At 40.7% G+C, this 27170-nt stretch overlaps 2 protein-coding genes and 1 long non-coding RNA gene across 4 annotated transcripts; 1 reads left to right on the forward strand and 2 right to left on the reverse strand.

The window, feature by feature from the left end:
• Positions 1-10913, reverse strand: egln3 (egl-9 family hypoxia-inducible factor 3). Of its 2 annotated transcripts, XR_010329364.1 has the most exons (6): positions 10249-10913; positions 3038-3157; positions 2637-2773; positions 2259-2332; positions 1134-1589; positions 1-1013 (listed from the first exon to the last, which is right to left on the reverse strand). XR_010329364.1 is itself a non-coding variant. In XM_064330093.1 (5 exons), the coding sequence occupies exons 1-5, from the start codon at positions 8759-8761 to the stop codon at positions 1561-1563; spliced, it is 717 nt and encodes a 238-aa protein (XP_064186163.1). In that variant the 5' UTR covers positions 8762-9025; the 3' UTR covers positions 1408-1560. The 2 variants fall into 2 exon arrangements, 1 of the variants encoding a protein (XP_064186163.1); XM_064330093.1 differs by lacking the exons at positions 1-1013; positions 10249-10913 and adding an exon at positions 8405-9025 and having other exon boundaries at positions 1408-1589.
• Positions 9096-20673, forward strand: LOC135252263 (uncharacterized). The gene is made up of 2 exons (XR_010329374.1): positions 9096-9644; positions 19881-20673. It is a non-coding gene; the product is annotated as an uncharacterized LOC135252263 (long non-coding RNA).
• On the reverse strand, positions 20279-26848 carry sptssa (serine palmitoyltransferase, small subunit A). Its single transcript, XM_064330130.1, has 2 exons — positions 26662-26848; positions 20279-21021 (listed from the first exon to the last, which is right to left on the reverse strand). The coding sequence occupies exons 1-2, from the start codon at positions 26762-26764 to the stop codon at positions 20918-20920; spliced, it is 207 nt and encodes a 68-aa protein (XP_064186200.1). The 5' UTR covers positions 26765-26848; the 3' UTR covers positions 20279-20917.
• Between the last annotated feature and the right edge of the window lie 322 nt (positions 26849-27170).

Genomic DNA, 27170 nt, shown 5'->3' on the forward strand with positions numbered 1-27170 from the left:
AGAGGTGCAAAAGGCATTTATTTCCCAAACACCCATAAGAAACACGTATTAAGAAAACAGTCACACAACAACATTCTCCATGCATCACCAGCATTGCTGACCAGCATGCAAGCTGGCTATAAGCCTTACATTAACAGCAGGGATCCACAGTTTTCATTTAAAAAGAGACACGCGCACACACATCATAAAGTGAGATCTCCATTACATGATTCAACACCTAACTCCTCACAACATGCACAGAAGCAGAGAGGGGACATTAAAGTTGCCATTTAATGGCTGGCTACTGTTTTCTTCAAAGTACAGATCGGCCAGAAGTGGCGGAAGCGGGTGAATAAATGGCTGAAATTCTCAATATTTCCCATCAAAAAATGCGGAAATTGTGAAGGAGGCGGAACAAACATGGACAACACTGACAGCTTGCATTTGGTGAGATTGGGCAGAAGAGGCAGCCACATGATGGGATCAGGTGATGGGATTCTCTGGCACAGGAGGAAACACCTGTCAATCACAATGAAGGTATGACACTTATATTCCCATGTGGCTGCCACTCTAGCCTGTGCACACTCCCCCATAGTATTGTTACTGTAACTCCAGCCCCACATATCCTTTTTAATGAAAAAGAGTTCCTGTTTGAGGGAAAATTAATCCATCCATCACCCACTTTTTTTTGTGAAGTGAAGTCCACACTTAATACACAGACATAATAACAACACACATACATTAACACAGTATTAACAATTTTACATTAAATCAATGACAGGGGTAAGTTACATTCCATATCCCAAAGTGATCTTCAATTCATTTAAAAATATTTTTGTGCTTTTTTTTTGCCTTGACAAAACACCATGTTGTCCAGTAATGTGGTCTGTGTTTTTGTTAATGCATGTACGTTTAATTGGATCAAACCAATAACAATGCCATGTTCCATATAAGCCTTGCCTTGGTAGTTTTACCACCATTAGCTCTGTTAGACAGGCCACACCAAAAATATACATTTCGCAATATATTTCCTCCTTTCAATATACTTACAGTATATTAGCACACATATTTTTTCATGAGGGATGTTTCTGGGTAATCCAAATCTCTCTACTGCTGTGTTACAAACACTGTTGAAAATAATCTTACCACTGAACAAGAACCAGATTCACGGCCAATTTGTTCACAAACACATTTTTGCATTAAAAAAGTGCAGGAAATATTCTGCTATGAACAGACATCTTGCTAAAATAAAGAGGAAAGGGGGCATTGAGTAATGCTTGGATTAACAAAACTGTCTTGTGAATACAGAGGCCTTTTCGGGAAACAGGAAATGTCTTGCAGCGCACCGCAGATTAATTACCCCAGTGGACTATTCCAGATTAGGAGGATTTCTTTCATTCCCCCACTCTGCATAACAGTATCATGTGGGACAGAGCGAGTACCATTCATGCAGCGTGAACAGGCTAGTGAGGTACTGACGGAATGACGGACTGAAGTGCAATGAGAAGAAGGGAGAAGGACGGGGCCTCGAAGAAGAGCTTCAGGGCTTCCAGACTGCCGCGCGGCACAGCTGCTTTAGGGTCAGACTGCGCTTCTCTCCTGTGAAGACGCTGAGAGAGACGACCATCATTAATAACATTCCGCTTTAGCAGCACAGCTAAAAATTCCAAAAATATTTATCAGCAGAAAACCGCACCTCCCAAAAAGTACTAAAAATAAATGTTTCTCTCCTCACCAAGACAAAGCACTTAAGGTGTAGATTCCCAAAGAATGAACTGGAAATACATTCAGTTAGCTACTCAATTGAAAAAGAACATCCAATTATCTGAATTACTTCTGTTACTTAACTACGCAGTCAACAAAAGTGATTGGAATTGGTTGCAGTCAAGAAAGAACTCTATGAAGAGTGAAAAATAGTGATTACACTGTGTGGGAAAAAAAGTGATTTCACTTGAGAAATCAAATGAAATGTACGGGTGTCATTGTCCAGTGAGTCAATATTATGATGTAATCCTCATGATGATTCAAGCATGGAGTTCCATCACACAGAAAAATTTTTTATGTGTGATGGAATAAGATTAAGCAATAAGCAATAAGATTAACAAAATGCATAGAATGTGCAGTCATTCAGTGAATCTACCCCACTGTATGCATACTAGCAAATAACTAATAAACTGTCGAGGAGTGCACAAGTTACTAAGAAAATCTTGACTTCTAATAATCTACACACACACTATTTTAATCAACGCTAAAGGTGACATGAGTCATGGTAACCATACCTGTTAAGTCTCTGAACCTCCTCTTTGCTTCAGCTCTTTCTTCTGCATCGAAATACCACACTGTGATGGCGTACCTGAAAAACAGGACAGGGGCCCTTTCAGTTCAGATATGCAAGTAACAGGCATGTGCTTGTGTCAGTATATCATAGTGCTGAGTGTCCCGAAAGTGTCTCACTCTGAACAGCTATGAATGGCTACTGAAGTTACTAGTGATGACAATAATTACAACTTGAAACTTACTGCATTTAAACTATTATATTAAGAACTGAGCTAGTAAACAACATCAGAAATATTCATTACTTATTCTCTTTTCGGTGCAATAGCTTTGTACACATTCATAGACAGGAACGTGTTGTACTATTATATTTGGTCACAAACCTTGTAGAATAAGAGGGCTGGACTTCATGAGGGTTCCTCCTGTCTGACCAGAACAAAAGGAGGCGGTCAAAGATGGGCTCGATATCAGCGACGTAGGACTTCCCCTCAGGAAAGATCCGCAGAATTCCCCCATGTTCCTGAAAAACCACAGAAATTCACAGAATGATCCATTCCTAAATACCTCATGTCCATAGGCTTATCAAAGTCACTCAGTTAGACAATTAAATAATTCAGAGTTTAGAGGAGGCAGGTACTCTACAATCCCAGCTCATTCACTGAAGTAACGTACACAGAATGGAAACAAACTGAACCTGAATTTCTTCGCAGTAAATACAGAGAAAAGTAAACACGTCAAAAGTGCCTGTAAATATAAGAATATATAAAATATAATATAAGCTTACCTTGGCATCCCAGTTTTTATTCAGGTAGTAAATGCATGTCACACAGCGGCCGTCTCCGTTGGGGTTGTCCACGTGTTTCACATATCCAGTCCCATTGCCAGGATAGCAGGCAACCATCGCCTGAAATGGAAACACACACAAGCCCATAAACAGTTGTCCACTGCAGTACACTGAAGCACTTGCTATTCCAGGGAAATTTGCAATGAATTCTGGGACTTGTTTAAACTGGAGATGAGACCGCATGCGCGCTTATTCAAATATTCAGCCGCAAGACCTGGATCAATATTTCGATGCCTGGTTACCGGCTCAATATCGACGACATGGAACTTCCACTCAGGAAATATCCACAGAATTCCCACTGCTACTGAAAGGTCACAGATAAGTCCTTCCTTAGTCACACAGATCACATGACTCATTACAATCAATACTTTGATGAGTCACACATTTGATTGATGAAAGCTGCTTTCTTGATGTTTAGAGGTTGAACATCATATGCACCCCCACAGTGTCTTGCCTGAAGGATCAATTAAATGATTCCAATTTAAATCATGAAAAAAAAATTTTTTTTAATCAAAATGCAGTGTCATTCTGTCTCATCAGTATTTGTGAAGGGAAGCGATGAACCCAGCATAATCCATTCGCTAAAATGATTTTTATTTTTAAACTTCCTGTCTTGGAAAGAGTCCATTGATGCACATCTAGAGAGTTATATCCAGTAATACTCCGTCATAGAGCTAATTTAATTCCTCCATCCTCATTTCCAATAAATTTGCTTGCTCAAGGGTGTGATCGTTAAGATTAGAGCACACAGGGTGTGCGCAAACATTCGCCACAATCCTTCCAGTTCTCCCACCCTCTAAAAAGCCACCAGAAACAGATAAAATGTTCTTTTGAAAGGAAAAAAAAGGGACAAAGCCCTTTTTTTAAAAAAAAAAAAAGACTCCAGAGTAGGCGGGGGAGGAGCGAGAAATGGCTGTTGGACACAGATGAGTGGAAGTGGGTAAACGTCGCGGTTTCAGAGACGCGGAGTACGTGCGCACAGCCAGGAGACGGAAAGCCACAGTATTAGCCCCATCCCGCTAATCTGCTGATCAGGGCGCTGAGTCAAGCCTCCTTGTTCTCGCCGCACGTGCTCAGTACCGCTGTGGGCGCTGTCTAGTAGCCTACATACGGTTCCCATCTCAGGAACTGCGGCAACATGCTGAAAAGGGCAGGAAGAGGCTGGATAGCCGACTGTACACATTGTATTCCAATGTATAAATATTACAGTTGAAGGATAGACGATTGAAAGTCAATCTTACTAATAATTTGTATTCTTCCATTAGATTAGGACTAAAATAAATTAGTCTGAACAGGAATTTCAGCATCATGGCTAATTATAACAAATTGACTGTTACAAAAAAATCTGTATGGTATGTTTGTTATCCATATGGTTCCTATTTGGCAATTTTCCTATCGAAATTCTTTTACGTTATTTTGAAGAAAATGTCCCAAAAGTTTCCCAAAGCAATATACCTAAACTCAGAAAGAAAGGTGTGGCCAGTACCCAAGCCCCAATGAGGGAAAAGCAGATCAGCGGCCCGGGCCCCACTTCCACCCCTCTCGCATGACCCAAAAGCTATCACAGTTTCACCTAGCACGGCTGTGCGGAAGCGGATCAACCCTGTGACCCCGGTCTATGAGGCTGACCATCACGGCACTGCGGTACGGTCTTCCTGGACGTAACAGGAAACGGGGCCTCCCCGCAACGTTCCGACAGCCCAGCAGTAAAAGGTCGTCAGGGTCGCAAGCGCCTCCGCCCCCGGCACCACGCTGCTCGAACGACCGAGTCAGAGAAACACAAAACTAATGTCAAAGCCAGCTGTGGCCACTTACAACAGGTTCACGCATTCGCTCCGAGGCGATTAACAAGCTGAAACTTGGAGTGTGAAACGCTCTCCTGGGCTGTGAAACATTCAACATAGATTAGTTGGTAGATGCTTTTACTCTCATGCTTCTTTTTTTTTAAACAAAATGCTTTTTCTGCCATAACAACACACCTGCTCAAAATATAAAAAAATATATTATATTATATATTTTAATATTTTTTAAATCCACGGCAATATTGGCCTCAAATTTTTAAAAACGATTTCTCTAAGAACGTGAAATTAGCAGACTAATTAAGAACTGCTACAGAAAAGTGTCTCTACGTGCTGGCTGTAATGTAATTTTTAAAAAGGATGACTGCCCGACAGAAATGACTCCAGGAGCTGCCATGAGCTCCACCCTGGAACATGCATCCACCCAGTTGGAGTTGCGCCACATGGACACGGTAATACAGTCACATCCCCGGACACCTAAACAACAGATAAGGGAGCTGCGCGCCAACAAAGGAAGGTGGACATCGTCCGTTCTGGCCGTGTGCCGGCCAGCCAGCGCACAGCTGGCCTTCCCGTCCGCTCTCTCCGACGCATGTGCGTGACTCCCGAGCTTCACAACAAACGCCCAGAAACATAGTTCATTCGCAAACAAGATGAGATCTCCAACCATTTTGGAATAACAAAAAAGGCTGCCATTTGCAGAGAGTAGCGTTTCATTCCATTGTCCACATAATAAAGGACAACGATCATGTTGAAGAAACGTGTTCGACTGTAGAAATTAAATATGCTCATCTCTCATAAGGAAATGGGTGGGTACCTGGTGTCCACTGTCTGACCTGTTCAGCATTAATTGAATCAGCTGCTAAACACGTAGTGAGTGAGTGCTGGCCATTTATTCTAAACGAGGAAGATGTTTAATACCATTTGAAAGTATAATACAAAGGTCACAATTATGGGTGACAAATGATCAGACTCGCCTGCAGACTCGTACTGTAGCCTCCCATTCCCACACAAGATCCTCAACAGGACCATTCAGGACCCACATAAAAAGGCACACACGTGGGCTGTCAGTGGAACAGAGTGTAAACATGTGAGAGAGATCTGAGAGTGGGAGAGAGGGCGGGGGGGGGCGGAGCCTGTGTGGAGGAGAGCTGGCCGCCTGCCAGGTAGATGAAGTTTTAATGACAGGGCTACGTGTCGAGCGTGAGTCTGCAGCCACCCGATGTAAACCCTGTAGACTCAGGAGTACTCTCTCTCTCTCGCGCGCCCGCACAAGCGCTTTTCAAAACAGTGAAGGAGGAAATGAACAAACCTGAGGTCAGAGAGTGTGCAAACTTTCTGCCTTTCATCAAATTCAGCACACTGCTGCGATTAGGAGCCCGTATAAATTATTGTCTGAGGGAAACAGCAATAAATTTTGACTCAAACTTGAACTCATTGTAAACAGCACGTATGTGCAAATGGTATCACTGAGCAGAGTTTAAAAATAATTTGAGGTTCTGCACCAATGACTGGAAAACATATGTTTATATCTGTGAGTATCTTTGGCACAGCAAACCACAAACATTTTTTTTTAATATGTTTTGAAATTCTAATTTGGCTAAATCACAAAATGTCAAAGTAGGAATGTGCAATACACTAAGTTGAAAAGGAGCAGATGGTAATTTCACAGTATGACTGACTCATACCTTGTCCAGATAAGTCTAGCTTTCAAACTATTAAAAATGACACCATCACTATTATACTATTATCTCAGGCATGTCCTGGTTATTCAGAGACTTTGCCATCTTGTCCTTGTACTGCGATGGCTGGGGAAGTTTCTGCGAACTACACTACCCAATGGGATTCTATAAGCCCAGACCAAGTACAGTGACAGCACTGTGCTTCCTGCACACTTCCTGTGTGTGTAAACATGAGACATACATAGTCCAGAGCCCTGTCAGGAGTCACGTACTGCACAACCACAGGGATGACATCACAGCAACTTCTTCAGCCACCTGCTGCTTTGTTACAGGTTGAGGCGTGGAATTTGTAAATTTCCAGAATCAAAGAAGATGATTCGTTTCGTGGTATGTGGGGGTAGGGTGCTTTTTTCAGTGCTCTAAGTAACTAAAAGAATATGTAAGGATGATAATCTTTGAAAAGATTATTATTAATGTAATTAATCATCACCATCTTTGTCATAACTACTTTAAGCCCTAATATTTTAAAACAACTTGTTTTGCCACTGGTAAAATAATGAATAACAACGAATATGAAGTCATTCATTGCAACTGCTAAAAACAGATTAACATAGACAAATAAAATATTTCCGTTCTCACATAAACCTGTACACCTGAGTGCTGAGAATATGCATTTATCAGACAGCCATTTAATAATTAACTCAGTTTTTCCACAGAAAACAAAAGACAACCTTTCCTAATGTTATCTCGCACCAGCTGAACTTAGAGTAACTGCCTGGTTTTCTCCTAAACTCTCAGAAATGAAGGTAAAGTGGGGGACATTTTTGTCGTTTAAGGAACCGTTTTCCCAAGTTTACTCTGAAAGTAGGCTGCAATAGTGTTGTGTACTTTGGTAAGTACTTATTAAAATCAAGAAAGGTACGAATGAATTCTGTACCGCTGATTATGGATACAATTTTATGTACAGATAGGGTACCACCGCAGGGGCAAGCAATTGTACCTTTTCAGGCACAGTTTATTACCTTTTTTTGATAGTGTTGATGAACATAAACGTTTTAAAGAACTTCTTTTTTACTTGACAAGCAAAACGTACAGTTGTTCAAATCGGTTAGACGTATGTATCTGTATATTATAGATAAAAATCATAAATAGAGCAATAGAGAAGGCAAATGGTTGAATCCATGCAAATCTGTGTTAATTAATTGTTTATATTTTATATTGTTTATATTAACTGCATTTTGGCAATTAATCGTTCAGCTAACCAATGTAACCTGCCCTCTGTGTGACAGCAAAAAAGACATAAAAATAAGAAGATGCATATCTGCATAGCTTAAGTTCAAAGCTGGCTGTGCAAATTCGATTAACAGCCCGATAAATATCCACGCAACCTCTAATATCGTATCCCAGACCAGTTCCCCGGATATTCCAGAATACCACCACACAAAGTAGCACTATCACCTGTTATGGTTAAGGCCTTCCAATCCTGTGCGTAAAATAACCGAATATTTATTCCTTTAATAATGCGACTTCATTTATTACGTGTTACAGTGCGTTTTCTTATCTATACCGAATCGAATTGAATGAACTGGTTTTAATTACTAAAATATACATAGGCTACCTTCACGCAGCCTATGGAACCAAGAGTGACTAAGTAACAACAAAAATACATTACGCATAATGCATTACACTTTTAGCGCCATATAGGCTACAGTCCCTAGCAAAATTGTGTTCACCGTGTTACATTTTAGCCAGGTAATGTTTAATAGCACTGCTGGTGTATTTGATAATACCGCAGTAGCCTACCGATAATACATGGTCGCACTTACCTTTGAACGCTTTTGGATGTTCGTTTTCCCTAGCTGAGCCGTGCAAAGTGTTACCAGCCTGTCGATTAATGACAGAAAGAAGCTAATAGCTTCGCATCCCTCTTCGGTTCCGCTGACCCAAGCTATCTTATCGCCTCGGATGTGCCTTCTGGATACACCAGATCCTCCGGCTAGTTGGCCGTCTTGCAACATACCCGAGTCGTGCAGTTCTTTCACTTGGTCCAGAACACATTGTCCAATGAAGTCCCCGAGAAACTTATCTAAATAAAAAAATCCACAATCGAGAAGACATGGGACGATTCGGTGCAGCGCGAACCTCTCCAAATCGACATTCTTAATATGCTGTAGCAAAAGCATTTTGTCCTACTTTTTATGATATAGCCTAATATGTACCGAGACACTGACAGTGTGCAATGATGCAGGCTATAGCCTAGTCGAAACTTGAAAGAATACTTTTTTAGTTACAGTTGTAAGCTGCACAAGTAAATAGTGACATAGCCAACTTGTCGCAGCTATAGAAATCAACCATCAGAAAGCCCTACCATACGCCTCTCTAGCACGTTTGTGAAGTTACCAACATATTTACAGAGAAAGAGGGGGACGTGCACAACGCGTGGAAATGTGGAACGTGCAGGACGAGTTGTAGCTCTTTGAGGGCGGAGTCAGGCGCACGCCGCTACATTAGACCTGGAGGCAGCAATTGTTTTCCTCAACGTGAATTAAAATCTGCATTATATTTCGCTTAAGTCTATTTTAAAAAAAGTGATAGGTGGCGGTAAATAAGCAAAATGTCACTTTCATGCATGGTCTGAAAGAGGAAATACTGTCTACTCCAGCCCCAAAGCACGTTATTTAAACGTAGACGACGTCTGGAATAACCTACTCCATGAGCTGAAAATTAAGCACATTAAGAACAAATTTGATTGTCATTTCTGCACTTCTTTTTGTCATTATTGGGTTTCCCTGGTGTCACAATTTCCACTTTTGCAAATTTGCATGAAGAAGGATACGCCACCATAATGTAGAGTTGTGAGGAAGGAGTGTCTTGGTCTAAATATGCACCGGTCTGGGCGTGCCCCCCGCCATTGACGAGTCCAACAGGCGCATGTAGCACTCGCAGCGCGGTAGCTCCAAGTAAATAATAGCGAAGAGCCGTTTCAGAAAATCACTTGACATTTTTCACGTTTTACAGCGTGTGGCCCCGAAAATAGGCACGTGTACGCCCTTGCAATCAATAAAGGTAAGGTATACATGATAAATGATAGCACCTAGGCTATTTATATACTATGCTTCTAATTGAGTGACAGTATTTTGTAAGTCAAACTGATAAAAAGATACACCAAGTGTTCGTAAAACTATGTATTGGTGAGTATAGATAAATTTTATATCTACTTATACAGTATGCATGCCTACTGAGGATACAAAAATGTGTTCCTCTTGCTCTTTCACGGCAATATATAAGATATGCATTCCATATTTTTTTTATAACAGCTGACACTGAGATTGTGACAAGTGGACTGGCATTAAAACGATACACGCTTCAAATAGAACTGCACATCATTAGTGTAACTATTGCATTTAAGTATCACTTTAGCTGAGTATGGCACTTGGCATCAGTAATGCGTTCATTTATGAGCTAAAACTGATATGGCGGAATAATAGCCTATTATTAAACACGTTATAATCAGTTGAACTCCACACGATACTTGTACATTTCGCACATTCACTTTTCCTTTTCAAATATAGCCTATATTCAAATCACGCTTCAAAAAGTTACACTCAAACTGGGAAGCGGTGGTAGGCTACTAATGCAATAAACTGAAGTCACTGGGCGCAATACTGACCTTATGCCTGCCTCTGATTTTGTATTTCCCAAGTTTACCGTCGGCGTAGGTGATGATTTTGTCCATTCTTGTCAGTAAAAAGCCTATGTTTTCACAACCTGGCTCAATTCCCCCCACCCATGCAATTTTGTCCCCTCGAATAGACTTGCTTTTTCCCAACTTTCGGCATGCAAGCTCCCCATCTTGCAGTTTCCCACTCTGCTGAATGTTTATGACTTCTTGAAGAATTCGGTCTCCAATTTTGTTCCCGAGAAAATTGTCCACTATGCATAGACCATAGGAGTTCATGCAGGGCACGACGTACTGCAAGACCAATTTGTGACAGTTGAGTCGTTTGTGTTCTTTTGATTTTGGCCTATTACTACGAGGTTTTCGTAGTGCGCACGGCAAGACCCCACTATCAATGGCTTCGATACCAGTACTTTGACTGTTCTCACAAAACTCCGAACACCGAAGATGTATTTCCCCTGTTTCCTCTCTACCTTTCATGTTCGTTTTTGAGGAGCTTTTTTTAAAAACTGTTTTCACAAGAGACGCTCTTTCTTCTTTGGTGTTTTCATAAGAGTCTGTTCCCAGGGAGGATGCCATTTGCCACTGATATATAACACTGGATACCATGCTGTGTTGGCGACAACCTTTCAAGCACTACGTGAAAAGTTCCATGTTCCCTAGCTCATATATCTCGCCCGTGTGCACGCTCCTGACACAAGAATGCGCAGCATGCTCGTCCACGATCGTTACAGCTTCAAGATAGACTACAGAAGTAAATATACTTTGATTTTCTTATTTCCTTATCTTGAGGGGTGATCGCATCTTTGTCTCAGTTTATGTAGCCTGCCACAATAAAACTCAGAAAGTAATTATCATAATATTCAATAAAAACCCCTCTTGCACAGTAAAATGTCCAGTGTTATTTCAGCTTTTAACGGAGTAGCCTACATACAGTGTGAGTCTGATAGGGACCATATGTTCTGTAGACTAGGCTATTCTGTTAGAGTTGATTCAACACGTTTTACTGTGTCTCACGGGGAAAAGTATTATTGCGTCTTTGAATCAAATGTATTTGCAGTTAAATACTATCAGTAGGCCTAAAAATGTGCCTATATAAAATATGATATGCCGCACCCAGGGCTACTTGAATGGAGTTTCGGTCTTTAACCTATTAACCGAACAGACTGAGGGCTCATCTTTTAAAATGATAGCCAAAATATATAAACTGACCTATTGATATGATCACTGGTTAATTAATGCTTGTATAAAGAAAGCCAGCTTGATATGGCAAGCCAAGGTTTTGTGTTTAAAAACAACCGCTTCAGCATTTATGAGCCAACATCATTGTGTTTAGAATAGCCAAACACACTAAAAAAGCTTCAAGGCTTAGAAGAGGGGGCTTAAAAACACTTGAAAGGTTTGAATATTAATGAGAGTGGAACTCAATAATTTTAGCAAGTCTGACACCAGACTGTGTCATCTGGGATTTATACAACGTTATACAGAAGTAAATGTTTATATGTGTTTATTTAGAAATAACAATATGCACTTGCTCGCCCCGTGGCTGACCTGCGTTTACGAGCTATTTCCATTCTCTGTGCCAACTAAATATTGCAGAAAACTGTTGCAGTCTATTCAAGTAATATGGTAATTTATGAACAAATATACTTTGGCAGTATTATGTTGAGATCACAAGATAATCCAAGCCAGGTTTGACACTGTTTAATAGTTTCTAGAGAGTAGGCAAAATGAAAATGCGCTTTTGGACATCTCAAGAACTTTTAAGTCCCCATACTTGTACAGTAGTTGACTGCTCCCTTTGGTAATGGGCCAAGTCAAAAGTGTGTTTATAGCAGGGTATCTGCATGTTCTGTTCTTGCTCTGTGGTTTATAGCCCATAAGAAGATCGGCATAGAGACTTGTGTGAAGCATTAATAACTAAGAGGAATATTAAGATGTCATTTCAACAAAGGTTGTTTTGCACTGCTTGAAGTATGACGGTGACAATGATTTGAATTGACTGGGATACAGATGACACAAAATCAGCAAATTACAAATAAAGCACTTAACAGTCGCTTAAACCAGTACCTTACTGTAATTAACCTTTTCTCCCTTTTCATCCACTAAGGTAAAAATGGTTGTAAATCCAGATGCAGAGATTTTATCAATAACCCATTAGAGAGAGGTTTTTAGAGGGCAAGATGTAGCCCCCACACCCAGTATGGCTTCAGTTTGGATTCATGGTGCAGTAATGGATCATTATTCATGGTGCAGTAATAAATTTTACATGCTGCCACTGATTGGTTATAAAGGATCCCACAGAATCTGATTGGCCTATCTTAGGAAAACAAGTCAAATCCTTTCCTCATTCCACTTTGCTTTGTCGGCAGGACTTTGCTTTGGTTCAGCTGTTTGATCTACACAACCTGCTTATTAATTATTTACCAGGGAAAGAGACATCTTACAAGGAACTACAGTGTTTTATTGTTCCAAGGAATGGCAATTCCAGTTCTAAGGACCGATCATCAGTATTAAATCTTTATGTAAATAACGCCTTTCTGTTGATATGTGGCCTGTAACCTTTTGTGCATTGCCTTCACACGCTCTGGAGTCCCTTTTGGCCATGCAGTGTGTGCTGCAGAGAGTGGCGGAGAGCGTGTTGTCTTCACATGTTGTATGTAGTTTCTACAGCTGCTTCTACCATTGACCAGGGCTCGAGTGATAGGATTGTGCAAAATTTACTGTCTGGTGTTTGTCCTTTTGATATTATTTCTTACTTAGACTCTTCAAGTGTCACTCCAGAAAGCCTGCTACTGGCACAGAAATAAAACGAATAACAATTTATTGCATTTAGGTCCAACAGAGAAAGAATCAATGTATATTGTGACTCTAGTGCTTTATGGGACAAAGCAGTGAATGCACTTAACTTTTGAAGGTGGTTCACAAGGCCTCAAGTTGCCTTAGAGCTCTCTCCTTCTGAGGCTCTTCATCATACGCATCAAGACCATGACACCTTGGCCCCTCTCGAGGTTTTCCCTTCAGGGCTACTGAACTAGATCAGTTTCCCCAGCACCATCCTGTGGATTAGAGAGGTATGCAAGCGTACGTGAGACACTGCACTGCAACAATAAACTGCTTTATATAAGGCTTGGCTTATTAAAAAAATCTAGTACGTTAATGAGATTGGCTGCCAATTCCATTAATTAGGCATGCATGCTTCTCACTGGTTGTGGTGGCTTTGTGGGTCTGATAACAAGCCCAAGGCAGACTCTGTGCTTAGCCACTTCTCTCTTCTGTGCCTGGCCTCCTCAATGATTGCTTTTGTCTGAAAGTGTTGGAGAGACACGGGCACACAATTTTCACACCTTTTTATAGTTTGGGAACAAACAGGTCATCACGTAACTTGCCCTTCCAAGAAACGCAGCACAAATACGCCCTACTGATCCTAGCTGCAATTAGAGAACATGTTCGGCTTCCAGTGAAATTGTGTACTGACATGTCAGGAGTGGTGACGTTGTTTTTTGTCTTTTTTTCAATAATAACTATTAAATCACAGGGTTCCATAGTCCTTGAAAACTTTAACATTGATAACCAAGTCATTGATATGATGATGAATTCAATGATGCTTTATTTATCCCATACAGGGAAATTTATTTGCATAAACCAGTATGATTCCTACAGACATAAAATACCACAATATACATAAAATACATTCATACAGCACTGTCATCTTTATTGCACTGATGCATAACAGTACTGTACGGTAAAAAAACCAAGTTACATATTAAGTGTTGTTGATGTGTAAGGTAAAAGATTTTTTTAAAAGAGAGGCTAAAAATGGACTAAAACTAGATTTTTTAAAAACAGCATAGTATTCAAAACGTTGCTTTTAAAACAAGCAATTGAAAATATTTTTCATAGTTTACATTTTGCATTCTCATTTACCAGCATTAATGGCTGAAGGAACAGAAGTGAATTGTTTACAGTTAATGGTACATCTTGGAACGTGGAACCATCTGTCTGATGGTAGCAGCATAAGCGCAGAATGAAGAATGTGAGTATTGTCAGCCAGGACTGTACGAGTCTGTTGTGTGTGGGACTGGCCAGGAATTCTTTGGAACTTACCAGTGATTTTGAAGCAGATGTCTACATTATTCTAGAAATATATTTTTTTATTATTCTGGTTGAGAGATTGACACCAACTGATAATGAAAATGATAAAACCCTCTCGATAAAAAGACTGTTATGTGGATAAAATCTTTTTGTTGACCCCAAACAAGTTGAGTTTCTTTAAACAATACAGGCATTGTTGGCTTTTCTTATAATATCATCAGTGTTTCCATGAATTTTAGCTTGTCATTATAGATGGTGTCTATACAGTAATATGCCCAGTGTTCATTCAGTTCCTACAGAGTACATATCAGTCCTAAAGGGACCATATGTATTCTGTAAGTGTTGATTTAATACTGAACATTTTGCAGTGCATATATGTGTAGGTCTGTCAACTTTCCCCTGTGTATGATTTGATAACTGTTTTTGGCTTGTAGATCCAAGGATTTCTTTCATTTTCTAAACATTCAGCTCCATCTGTGCTCTTGTTTGTCTATGAACAGGAGAGAAAGGAGTGTAATCAGAAATTTTTTACAAAGCAGTGCTTTGGGTATTGATTAATAGTCATCAGTAAAAACAATAAAGAGCAAGGGACTCACAATCTTTGCATCCCTGAAGCTAACCTATGCGTGTATTGAAAGGTAAGTAGCTGCAATGTACTGTACCAAACTTTTTGTGATCGGTTTGTTAAAAGGTTTATAGACCACATTACTGACTGGTGGTAAACACTGAAATGGAATTATCATTTCTTCACTAGAACACGGTGTTGCATAGTGTTGAACGCTGAGAAAAAGTCAGTAAACCAAAGTCTTGCTGAAAGTCATGGAAAGTGTTCAAAAATGTATTTTTAATTAAAAGGGACAACAAAACACTGATTAATATGAAACCAGTGGCCCCAATACACAGAGTGCCAGTGATTGCTGTGAAATAACTGTCAGCAAGTGTCTCCACAAGTTGTGCTATGAATGTAGTCATTACTGATCAACACCTTCACTGTTGGCTCCATACCCTCCTAAGTGCAGCGTATGAATTATCCTTTAACATCCAGTGATCAGCTGGTCAGATGCTAAACTGTGAGACAAGGATAACAGAATAGGAGAATGCTTTGCTGGAAATCCTAGAAGAATGACAAGTGCTCTTTGACCGAATAGTTCAAGTCACATTCCAATTATATTCATCATTCTTAAGCTTAAACTGTGACTTTAATGCTGAAGACGTGCACAATGTTGTATTGTACTGCTGTATTAATTCTCTAAGAAACATGGTGCCCTGCTTGAAGAAAGTACAAATATTTTATTCCTCAGTTATTTTCATAAGAGGATACTGCTAATACTGTTACACAACACCTCCTACTACAATGAATGGAAGAACCATGGTTTGTAAACAAACGGACAAATACTTATGTGCACTCAGGACCACAGTCATCACTGTTTGAGGTAAAAAAAAACAACAGAATGAGAGAAAAATGTTTATCAAAGAAATATGTCTCTTCGTTCACTTTTTCTTTCGGGTAGAATGAAAGCCAGTAAGAAGAGAGAGCATATCCGTATGCAGTTTTTTCTGCTCCCAAAGACCTTTGAGGTTGAAACGTTGTACTAATAAATCACGTTGGGAGCTGAAAAAACAGTGGTCAGATATACTCTTTCTTCTATAGTAACAATTTTTTTTATCCTGCACCTGTTGGAATATTTCGGATGTGCGTGCATTCCCCCGGACTGCATCTGGAATGAAAGGCAGACCGCCTTCCGATTAGTTTCGGCAAGTATCCAGCGACCTTATCCCAGGCTCGCTAGCAAACACATTTACAGTGGTGATCCAACGGTGTGACTTGTTTTCAGAGCCCTGCCCCAAGTCAAACACCTGAGCCATGGGTCAACAGCCAACCTCAACCAGCTGCGCACCTCCGGAACAGCTGAGCGGGTGAACAGTGAATCAAGGAAGAGATCAAACGTGAACACTGGGGTGGGGGCGGGGGTGGGGGGGGGGAGGGTAGGGGGTGTGTTAGGTCATACCGCAATACGGTGGGGGTGGAGGGGGGCGCAAACAGCTGAAACGTTGCGTCAGCTTGGACCACGCTTATTTTAATTCCCATGCTGGCAGCGCGCTCAGTTTGCCCTCAATGCGGGATTCAAGCCGCGCGCGGCGTCCAAGTGCGTACGTGAGAAAGCCCTCATCAGCGCGGTTTTAAAAGTCGCCGGCGTCTATTTTCACCCTGAATCTCTGCCAAACCCTTTGAAACTGAAAGTGGTTTGGAAGGCGAGTCACCTTCAGTTCCTCCTCCTCTTGGCACGCGGCCACTCCGCCGCTCCCCGATTGGCTGATTGAATCTTCCACAGGTGATAAACCCCGGCAGGCCCGTGCACAAGGGGGAGAAATGGGAAAACTTTCAGGGGCCCTGTCACTGGATAAGGCCAAAGAGGGGATGGCAATATTGGCAAGGTGTGTGTTTCTTTTTTTTTTCTTCTTTTTTTAAACAGTCAATCCCCTCGGTCCGCAATCACAGCTATTTTTTTCAATTAAGCAACCCCCCCAGGCCGCAATCACAGCTATTACCCCCACCCCTGACACAATGCTTAGGGCACCTGGGATGGCAGCCAGAGACAGAAAAGTGGGAGTGGCCCAAATAAGATATTGCTTCGGGCCCTCTGAAGGTCAGGAGCGACCCTGAACACAGGTGTTCCAAAAGACACAGAAATGTTTGTCAGGCATCGTGAAAAGATCTGTCATATTGCAATTTATGGGGTGTGTTAACCAGCTCCTATCTATGAATTTTGTATCTTGTATTCCAAATAGAGAGGTAATATTTCAGGCATGATGTACAGTTGTGAAATGTCGTATACATTAGTACTGATATAGGACCAATATTATACGTGCATCGTAACTCAAATCTATTTTTTAAATATAAAAAATAAACCAGTAAAAAACTAAATGTGCTAAAAAAAATCAGGAAACAAAGATTTACTTAATCTGTTCCTATGGTTCCAAAAATAGTGAGATACCAGTGTTTGGAATTGAATTTCCATTGCATAATGAGATTTTGGCTGTAAATGAGATGATGAAAATGGAAACATTTCATTATGATTATTGGTACATCTCTATCATCACTACTCACTGATATACTTCTTAAACTATACGAAGTTCAGTTCATCCTGCTTTTTTTAGCATGTTTTTTCTATCTTCTTAAACTGTGTGTGTTTTTCTGGCAAGTGACATGGTCAACTTTGTTCAAGCACACAGTGAACAGGGAAACAACCGCAGACAGTGTTCAGTGAGTTCTGCGAATTCGCTTTACAGGAATCCTTCTGAGAAGGGTACGTGAAGTCCACCCACCGGTTCTGCTATTTGGCAAGTCCTCATCCGGCCCCCGCCTGGCTCGTCCCCAGCGCACTCTTGCTGAATCACGCAGCAACGCACAGCAAGAACATGTCTCAGCTACACTCCAGCGTTTGGAATCTTGAGAGAGAACACAGGGAACTCACAAGACTCAAACAATGGGCACTTCCTCTTCACTGCGCTGTCACTGCCCCATGACAGCCCTCCTTGAGATACCACAGAAATGTATGAGGTTACTACGCCCTTGAGGGGAAGGGAACAGGAGCATTAGCTTCTTTGCTAAGGGACAAACCGGCAAAGATTTTCCATTAGTGACAATGCACGTGCGCGCACACAAATTACGAGCTTTCATGGTTTTCACCTTTTGCGTTGCGTGCTCCCATCGTAAGACATTGTCAGAGATATTAATTTTTATATATAGCCATACCGGAGTTAGCCTTTATGTGCCTGACTGGATTACACTGGTCATAAACAAAATCTGCCTGCAGGCATTAATGTCTTCTTCACAAAGTGTGCCGGGCCTGGTTCCGCCTCACATATCAGCAGAAGCTTTCACAGACTTAATATCCGCTCAGTTGGGATTGTCCATAGCATATGGTGGCTGTCAGCACATCTCAATGGGAAGTTAGCACAACTGGCATAGTGCATAGCGTGCAATGGCTGTCAGTAGATAGGGATCTCATTGGGACAGCCATAGCCAGAGGATACGTACCATAGAAAGGACATCCTGGTCACTTGCATTGTGTTGGGTTAACAACCAGCATCACCACAGAGAGTACAACCGTCCACAAGCCAGTGCCGACAAGCAGGGTGGACTACCTAAATATACCTACAATGTAAATTTAGCCACTGTTTCCAGTTCCTGGGCTCCACCTACTGTAGGTTGGTGTTCTCTTACAGTAACACCCTGTACCATGTTGCATCCTTAAGGTTAAAACTGAAGGGTTGTGTAAAAGAAATAGAGCAGGAGACACTGCAGTGGCAACCAGGAACCAGATTTAGTTTGAATCATCATAGGGACAATAACAAATAACATTGCTGGTACAATACAGTTGTAATATTTCCATCAATAATATTACTCATTGAACAAGGTGCATTTGTACATTAATGATGTAGGCTACATCTAGGCTGAGAGAACAATCTCAACAAAGTGAGTGTTGACCCAACACTATCCCAACAACTAAAAGCAATGAAGGACATACAAGAAGCAGTATGTGCAAAGACCTTATATATTTGTCTAGGTTAATAATTCACACAAGGCTTTCACGGTTGAAATTAAACAACTTAGGCAAGCTACAATTAAGGAACTGATGAAAACATTTAGTTACAATTAAATGGAGAAAGCGCTGGTAATGTGGGGGAAGAAGGTTGAGTTTCAGTGCAAAATTTCCAAATATGGCAATCCTTTCACACTAACCTGTAGGGCTGCTCTGAAGTACACTCTCCAGAGGAAACAAACAATGGATTCTGTGTTACTAAGAGAATAGTCTAGGAGCTCCAAGCATTCTTTCTTCAGACTACTCACAAAATGAAAAGATGCCAGAGAGATAGGCTCCCTTCATACTGGCAATCTGAAAATAATCTTAAAGGTTTTTTTTTTTTTTTTTTGGTGTTACTTGTGTTGGGAATGTTTATGAACTACTTCAAATATATTAATTGATAGACATCATCTAGCAGGCCTCTTTATATTCATGAATTGTCCAAGCAGAAGAAAAATTCTGATTTGATATTAATATACTGACTGTTGCTTTTCCAAATAGCGTCTAAAGCCTATTTTACTTTCATTTGCAGAAAAGGTAGGTTCAGCCCTGCATATTATAACGTGTTCTAATTTTCTTAATATATGTATAAATCCAAATGTTTCACTGTGTTTGGCGTGCAAAACTTGTGTATGTGCTAGATCAAACGTTAGAAATGGCCTTGTGCCAACACAGGTGTTGTATTGTTTAAGACTACATTTCTACGGTACAAGGAAGGAAATTAGTGCTTAAGGCCCAAAGTAGAGGCTTCAATTGTTTTGTGGGTCATTTGGATGAAAGCCATTCCAGTAAAATGACAAGTTTCCGTTCGTCCCACGAGATGTGGTTTAATTAAAGTGCAGTGCACTCAGAAATTACTAAGAATTGGAGGAGGGTGACTACGGTAATTTAACAAGTTAAATTAGTACATTTACTCCAACATATTTTTGCTTTATTCAGATAACTGAGAAAAGATGACAGGTCAGAAGGAGGACGAGGTGGAGGCCTGAGAGTTTACCGCCCTACAAACAGAGCCCCACGTCTTTTGAAACAAGAGTGACGCTTATTTTTGTAAAACTGCTTCCGGGTTCACATAAATTTGAACTGACCTGTGTTAAGAGCGCAACTTCTGATGAAGTTCTGAGGAAGACCTACGGGATGAAATGTTAACAGTCACATGGTTAAGTAAAATTTAACCTTTAACCATACTTTAGTGTAAATACGCAGGTTTTCATTCTGCATTTCATGTTTGGACTCTGTACCTGATTCCAAGAAACTTCCAGAGTGCATTATTCTTTTACAATAACAGAAGGCCTATTTACATGCATAAAACAAAATAACTGTCAACAAGACCAAAATACTGAAGTATTGTTTTAATAAACATAAATTCCACAATAAGGTAACACCTGAGACTTTCTACACATCTTACAAACAATATTTAGTACTTTTTAAAACACAAAAATATGTTTTAGTCTGATTATATCAAAGCTCTTGATGCTATTGAAAAGTACAAAAGCAATTCTTCCAAAACTTGGTTCTTCCTGACTGTGGTCAACCCCAATGTTGCCAAAAAACAAAAAAAACAATAGCTCTTCCCAGGCAAACAGTTACTACAAAACTTTACACACATATGTATACATATATATACACATTAGTGAGAAGATATTTAGCAGCTGGAAAACCACAACTGCAGGAGACAGTTAATTTGTAAAAAGGTAAATCTAACACAGACATCTGTACTTCGAGTCAAGGAGGAAACAAAAAAAGTGAAGTTGCTGGGCAACCACAACTCGAGATAAAATGGAATGAAATCCTTAGCGTTGCTTCCCTCCCTCTCCCCAGAGATTCTCTGTTCTTTCTGCCCATCCAACCCGCCTGCATTCACGCCAGAGGAGCACAGAAAATACAGTCCTTGAGCACTCAAAATAATAAAATCATCTTCATGTCCACCAGGGGGCAGCCATGGACACGTCCTGGTAAAGGTGCTTCCGGCTTGGTCACTGGATCACTTCGAAGTAGTGCAATATGGCCATGATGTGCTGAGGCATGAACACATAGCCCGTGTACACTGCCATGCCAGCCACTGAGATCAGCAGGGAATCTGAGGGTGCATATTAAAGAAACCAACTGGTGAAATGGGATCAAGGCTCTCGATGGGTCTCCCAGGCGGTGGGACATGGTTTGTCACATGACCACTTGGTCATGTGATGATATTTTACCGTGCCAATGACCAAACTTGACATAACAGAGTCCTGTATTACGTTGTGAACCGGAGCCATCCTCGCATACCAAATGGTCGCCATACCGAACATCTAAATCAGGGCAGGCCCAGTAATGGCCTTTAACCAGGTTAGTCTCTTGAGATTCACAATCTCTTTTGCAAGAGAGACCTGGCCAAAAACTCAGCCAAAATACCTATTACAGACAACGACACACACAAAAAACCCATACTTTGAAACGTAAAAAGGAGAAATCCTGGTAATAAAATCATACTACAAACAAAAAGTGCAATTACAGTCCCCAATTGTGCTGAACTCCAGGTCTCTGAGCCTAGCTTTGAAATCAGATCAAGTAATGAGCTCATGTAATTTGAAACATTTTTGGAGATCCTTCCAAGAAGCAGGAGCAGAGAACTCTCTACGGACCTTTGGCACAGTTAATGAAACACAATCCGGTGAGCGTAAACAGTAGTTATTGTTATTTTGAAGAATGATGTGTATGCACAGATCAGAAGGAAGTTGTCTCAATATGGCTTTATAAATGCAAATGTACCAATGAGTAAATCTCCGGCTAGCTAGGGTAAGCCAAACAACTTTCTTATAGAGACCGCAATGCTGAGTGATGCTTTAGAATCTGAGATAAATTTTAATGGTAAACCGTATCAAGTTACTGCAGTGAACAGGCGGGGGAAACCATGTACATTATATAATGTATCCATAATCGAATAGAGAAATGTGGCAGAAAAGAGTTGAGATTTGAGGAACGAGATGTGTTATTAAAATCATAATTTTACAGTCAGTCAAAAAGTCTCAGTGATATAAACACCTACACAAGCTTCAACTATTCTTTGAACATAATAGTTGCTGAAACGCAGGGCCATAGTCCAGACTATCCACATGCAAACAGCCTCCAAGAGTAATTCAGTTTTTTTTTTTTTTTCTGCCTACACTTCACATTCAGGAAATGTTTATTACACAGCACTGAACACAAAAGGAACTGCACACTACATTTTTAGCAGCCTTTTTGTTTTTGTTCCATGTCCAAATTTTGCAGAGTCACCGCTGTGCCACCTGCATCTGCTGCAACTGCCCATGTACCAACTATCATTTTCTACAGGCCGCACTGTACAAACACTGGGTGCTAACCAAAAGGGACAGCTGGTATCCTGTGGGAGCCTGATATTTTATTGAGGGAAATTAATACAGCACTCACCCAAAGAGCCTGTGCTTACTTAATCGCATCCGTTTCATTGTAGGACAAAGCAAACTGCATTACGGCACTGTGCACTACTAACATTACTGAGAGCACCAAACCCAAACAAAGGCATTATAGACTAGAGCAGTGCTTCCCAAGCTCGTACCGTGTACGCTGGTTTCCGTTCCAACCGCAATCGCAATCCCAGAATTTCAACAAGCTGTTAATTTTTCTTATGTGCTTTTCATGTTTAGGGGGATTATTTACCCTCTTAAGCCTCCTTATGTTAGAAATAGCTATGCATGCGATGAGGAATGAATGTATGTTGTATGTTTCTATGTTTAGAAATGTATTTAGTGCAGGTAATACAGTAAAACGTCTGGTGTTAATTCAACTCAAAAGTTTACACCAGTCCAGTCTGACAATAGTGTACTCGTATAAACTCTGTAAGAGTTGATTTAATGGTGAACATTTCACAGTGCGTAAATAAGAGAAAATGAGTGAAGGTCCAACAGTAGCCGGCCGAAATATAACCCGTGATAAACAAGTGGCAAACGAGCGAGCATCTGTCTGAAAACACTTTGAATCTGCCAATAAGCAGATGAGCAAAAATGACAGAGAATCACCAGCCATTTCTGCCACTGACCCATTAATTTTACTCCCAGCAGATCGCTTGTGACTTGCTTAAGGCCTAATTTATACTTCTTCACGCAACGCTTTCAACAAGTGTCGCTTGTAAAAATTTTAACTAAAAGTGTTACTCAATACTCTCAATGTCGTGCATTGCTATTTTGTTATTTCAGAGGGAACAGCCAGAGGGAATGTCATAATTTGGTGTCATTGATTTATGTGGGGTTTTTTTTTCTTCACTTCATTATTTTGGTTTTGAATGGAGTTTATAAACATGGAGATGATAGAGGAGAAACTATCAGAAGTCATAAATTATCATCTGCATAATTCCTCTGACAGACCATTAAGTCGAAGATTATAAAGCTCAAACGTCGGCTAACTCACGGCAAGAGATTGCTGAAACTCAAAACATGTAGTGAAAATCCAGGAGGAAAAAGCTTTGGGAGGGGGGAGTTTATCGATTGTTCTCCACCCTTAATAACCGATACAGTGATTGCACTCCTACCACTGGTTACAGATTAAAAGTTGCGAGAACATTACACTCAAGTGTGCAGTGCAGTCGCACGTGATGTAACTCTACCAGCCCAGGCGTCTCGAAACTTCTCCAGTGTGATAACAGATTGACCATAGAGTTCAGTGAGAGGGACCCTCTGAAACCCCATGTTAGTGAAGCGGGTTGGTAACACGATGACGTTTCAAGAGACTATATTAGTAGGATTTTCCCCAAAACAGACATGGCCTATCTGCAGAAGCCATCTATTGGTCGGGCCTTATAGAATGTATATAGCTTTTTATTTTTGAGAAGATCAAGATAATTGGTAACTAGCATTTCCAGCTAGGCTTCTCTTTACAATGTATTATGGAGCCAGCATCGTTTTAACCTCGTTATGTGCAACATCTCCAAAAAGAGCTTCATTGTAACTACAGAGCCAAATGTTCCACTCATTTTACTGCACAGAAGCGGGGCTTCTGCATTTTTTTTTTTTACTTCAATATGGAAGCTCTACTATAGTTTATATGCCAAATCCTTGTCAAAGAGCCTATAAATTTAGCATTAATACACTAAACCAAAATAACAAGGAATGCTGGAGAGACATTTACTGTTGAGGTAAACTGCTTTAAGGGGAACTGAGCTGGCAGCCTTGTTAGGTGTGACAGAAACCAGAACAAGCCCAAACAAAGTGAGAGAAACGGAACTGTTTTTACCCGTAAACACTCAATACAAAAGGTGGAGCACCGTTAACCACCGAACAAAGGTTTTCCCAGTAAAGACTCGGTTACAGCCGTCATCTTCGGTTACAGTCTGGGGGAAACTAAGTGGGATGAGCTGTAATGCAACTGAAGCTCAGCAGGGCTTAAGAAACCGATCCTGCTGGGATACACTATTATCTATGTGCCCACATGCCGCTTGTACATCAACCCAACTTACATCAAATTAACAGTCGGTCATATTTCCCATGTAACTGTACTTTACCAGAGAAATGTATTTCTATAGGACATGCAGTGTTTGGATTTGTTTGGTGGGTCTGTTTGCTCTGCACAAAAAAAAAAGTTTCCTGAACTCCAGCACGATGCACACAAAAAAGCAATACATCTGCACACGTAGTGCAAGCAGCAGAAGACTATATCAGAAACAGCACCGATACATAATGTTTTAAATAGCCTCTATTCTATCATTTAGTAGGTGCTGAATTTGTTGCCGGTCCAATTTAAAGGACCTTCATTATTGTCACTGATCAATGGTGCCATTCACAGACTTTCATCTTCACTCAAAACTTTTTACATTGCTCTCATGGGTGTAGAGAAGTCCACTATATGGTCACCAATAAGTATTCCATAGAAAAGGGTGATCAGTATTTGGGGTACAATCTGTGATAACTGATGCCTCTACTCAGCACAACACAACACAACATTACATTAGGGGCAGGGGCATTTAGCCGATGCCTTTCTCCAGAGAAACTTGCACAACTTTGCTTTCTTGCATTTGACATAGTATCCACTTATACAGCAAGATATACACTGAAGCTCACAGTTACATGGCCAGTTCCTGAAGCACTGCTCTACACTGCTGCCCTACAGCGCTCGAGACCGGCCTTTATAACTAAACATCCTGTAAACATGGTCTCTGCATTCAAAGTGATCAAAGCAATAGAGTACATGCACATGAACGGAAGACAAATAGACTATCTTGTCAAAATTCCACATTTACAATTCTCGAATACTCCTGGAGTACTGGAGCATCCATAAGTCAAATGGAGAGGTGAGCACCATATGGGGTACCAATGATTTTCCCTGTGTCCATATACAGGGGGTAGGGGGCAGCATTCCAACTTCAAAACTTAAGCGACATACACAGCAGCATTGCAATACATTTGCTTCATTTCAAATGATGTTTGAAGGGATAAGGAAGACTAGTTCGTGGACATGACTGTGGTAAATCTCAGTGCTAAATAACATGCAGTAAGGTAGAGGGAATTAGTGACAGTTACATTTCTTAAATATCGAAAATGAATAACTTAAAAGGAAGATTTTGTTTAAAAACTTAGCCCTCCAGTGAGTCCAAGGTCGAACGGTTAATAGAATCCACGCCAAGCACTCCACATAACAGACTGTTATATATGTGTGATCATTTAGGTTGATCACATATTTATCACATAATTCAAGCATAATTCTCATTTATTAATTTAATTGGGATTAAATGCACGTACATCTTGGAAACAGGGTCCCCAATAATGGAGAATTTCAACACGCTCATTCCTAACTATCGGCGCCTGAATCAAATCGATCGCCACTTTTCGTCACACATCGACCTATTCCGGTAGCACCTAAGCTCCCGGAAACTGGGTAACTGCATGCTTAGTCTAATTGCCGGTACAAAAAAATAAAGCCGAGGCCCTGGAATACGGCACGGAGAACCGAAGAACGATTTGACTATATGTCAACGTCAGAGTAGCAGTAGGCTGCTGCAGTAACATTTAGCGTGGCCAGCAATAACTCACTGCTCATGTGACGCCTATTTTTCACCACAGTTAAACTTCAAACCGAAACACAAGAGGTTTTACTTGTTATTCTGTAACATCTCCTCAATTCTTGCGACACTCCATTATCTTGTCACGGACTAGAAAAACGACAAGTGAGAATGAAAAACAAAAATGAATGCGGGTAACAGTTATCACAACGACATTTCTTATGTCTAAGGTAGCATAACGTGCCTTCTGAGTTTCGTCATCAGTGAGATTAGCGATTCAAACATGCATTCGCTACTTTACTGCATGTTTTATAGCTTTTAAAAAACCCAAGGACAATGGGACTTCCTACACCGTAACCTTGTCATTTCTAGTGTCCAGCAACAAAGTATCGATACATAATTGAAAGTGTTTCCCGTGTCGACTATTTAGACTAGTAATTCTTCACATACCTTACCTGTTGCACTCTCTACAACTCCTCAAAATACGAGGAATACAAGTAACAATAGTTCACAGAACGTACGTGCTAGCTAGAAGAAATTCAAAACGGACCAACTTTTTGCTGTACCCGCCAGTCCTATAATCGAATACCTTTTCCATAAATTAAGCACGGCCCTTCATCCCGGCCTTCAATTTATCTCCGGACATTAGCTAACGTTAGCCATTTTAGCTAACTTGCGTGGCCGTCCAGCATCTTAAGTCGCACCACATTTTTAAGTATAAAAGGATACTGAACACCGTCCTCTCCCAAGGCTCCAGCATGTACAAAGCTGTGACGAGTAAATATTGGTAATAAAACCAAGATATTTGTTTCCAGGCATCCACGAACGCCATGATGTTCCGATGAGCTTCCCAGGCCCCCTGGCAGGCTCTTCAACTCGAGTTACTGATGTGGAACTGCCTTTCACCCCACCCAGTGACGTAATTTGCGGAACGTCAGCCTGAGACTAATAAATACGAGCGCCCAGCTGTTGTGTAGGTAGGGAGGAGAACTGCAGCATATGATTCATAACCACTTTCTATCTTCCACTTCTCTCTCTCACTCACATTTCATCAGCGAATTTCCAGAGAAAAAATATTGGTGTGTAGTTTACAGATCGTCGGAATCGTTTTTCAGTGACTAAAACGTAATATACATCTTGCAATATGTCTTTAGAATCATGTCATTCTTGCTAGTCTCAGCAGCATATGAATACTTTCCAATTGTTTAAATAAAACGAGTCTAACCCTCCTTTCTATA

The sequence above is a fragment of the Anguilla rostrata genome, chromosome 1 (assembly GCF_018555375.3).
Source record: "Anguilla rostrata isolate EN2019 chromosome 1, ASM1855537v3, whole genome shotgun sequence".
NCBI classification, from domain to species: domain Eukaryota; kingdom Metazoa; phylum Chordata; class Actinopteri; order Anguilliformes; family Anguillidae; genus Anguilla; species Anguilla rostrata.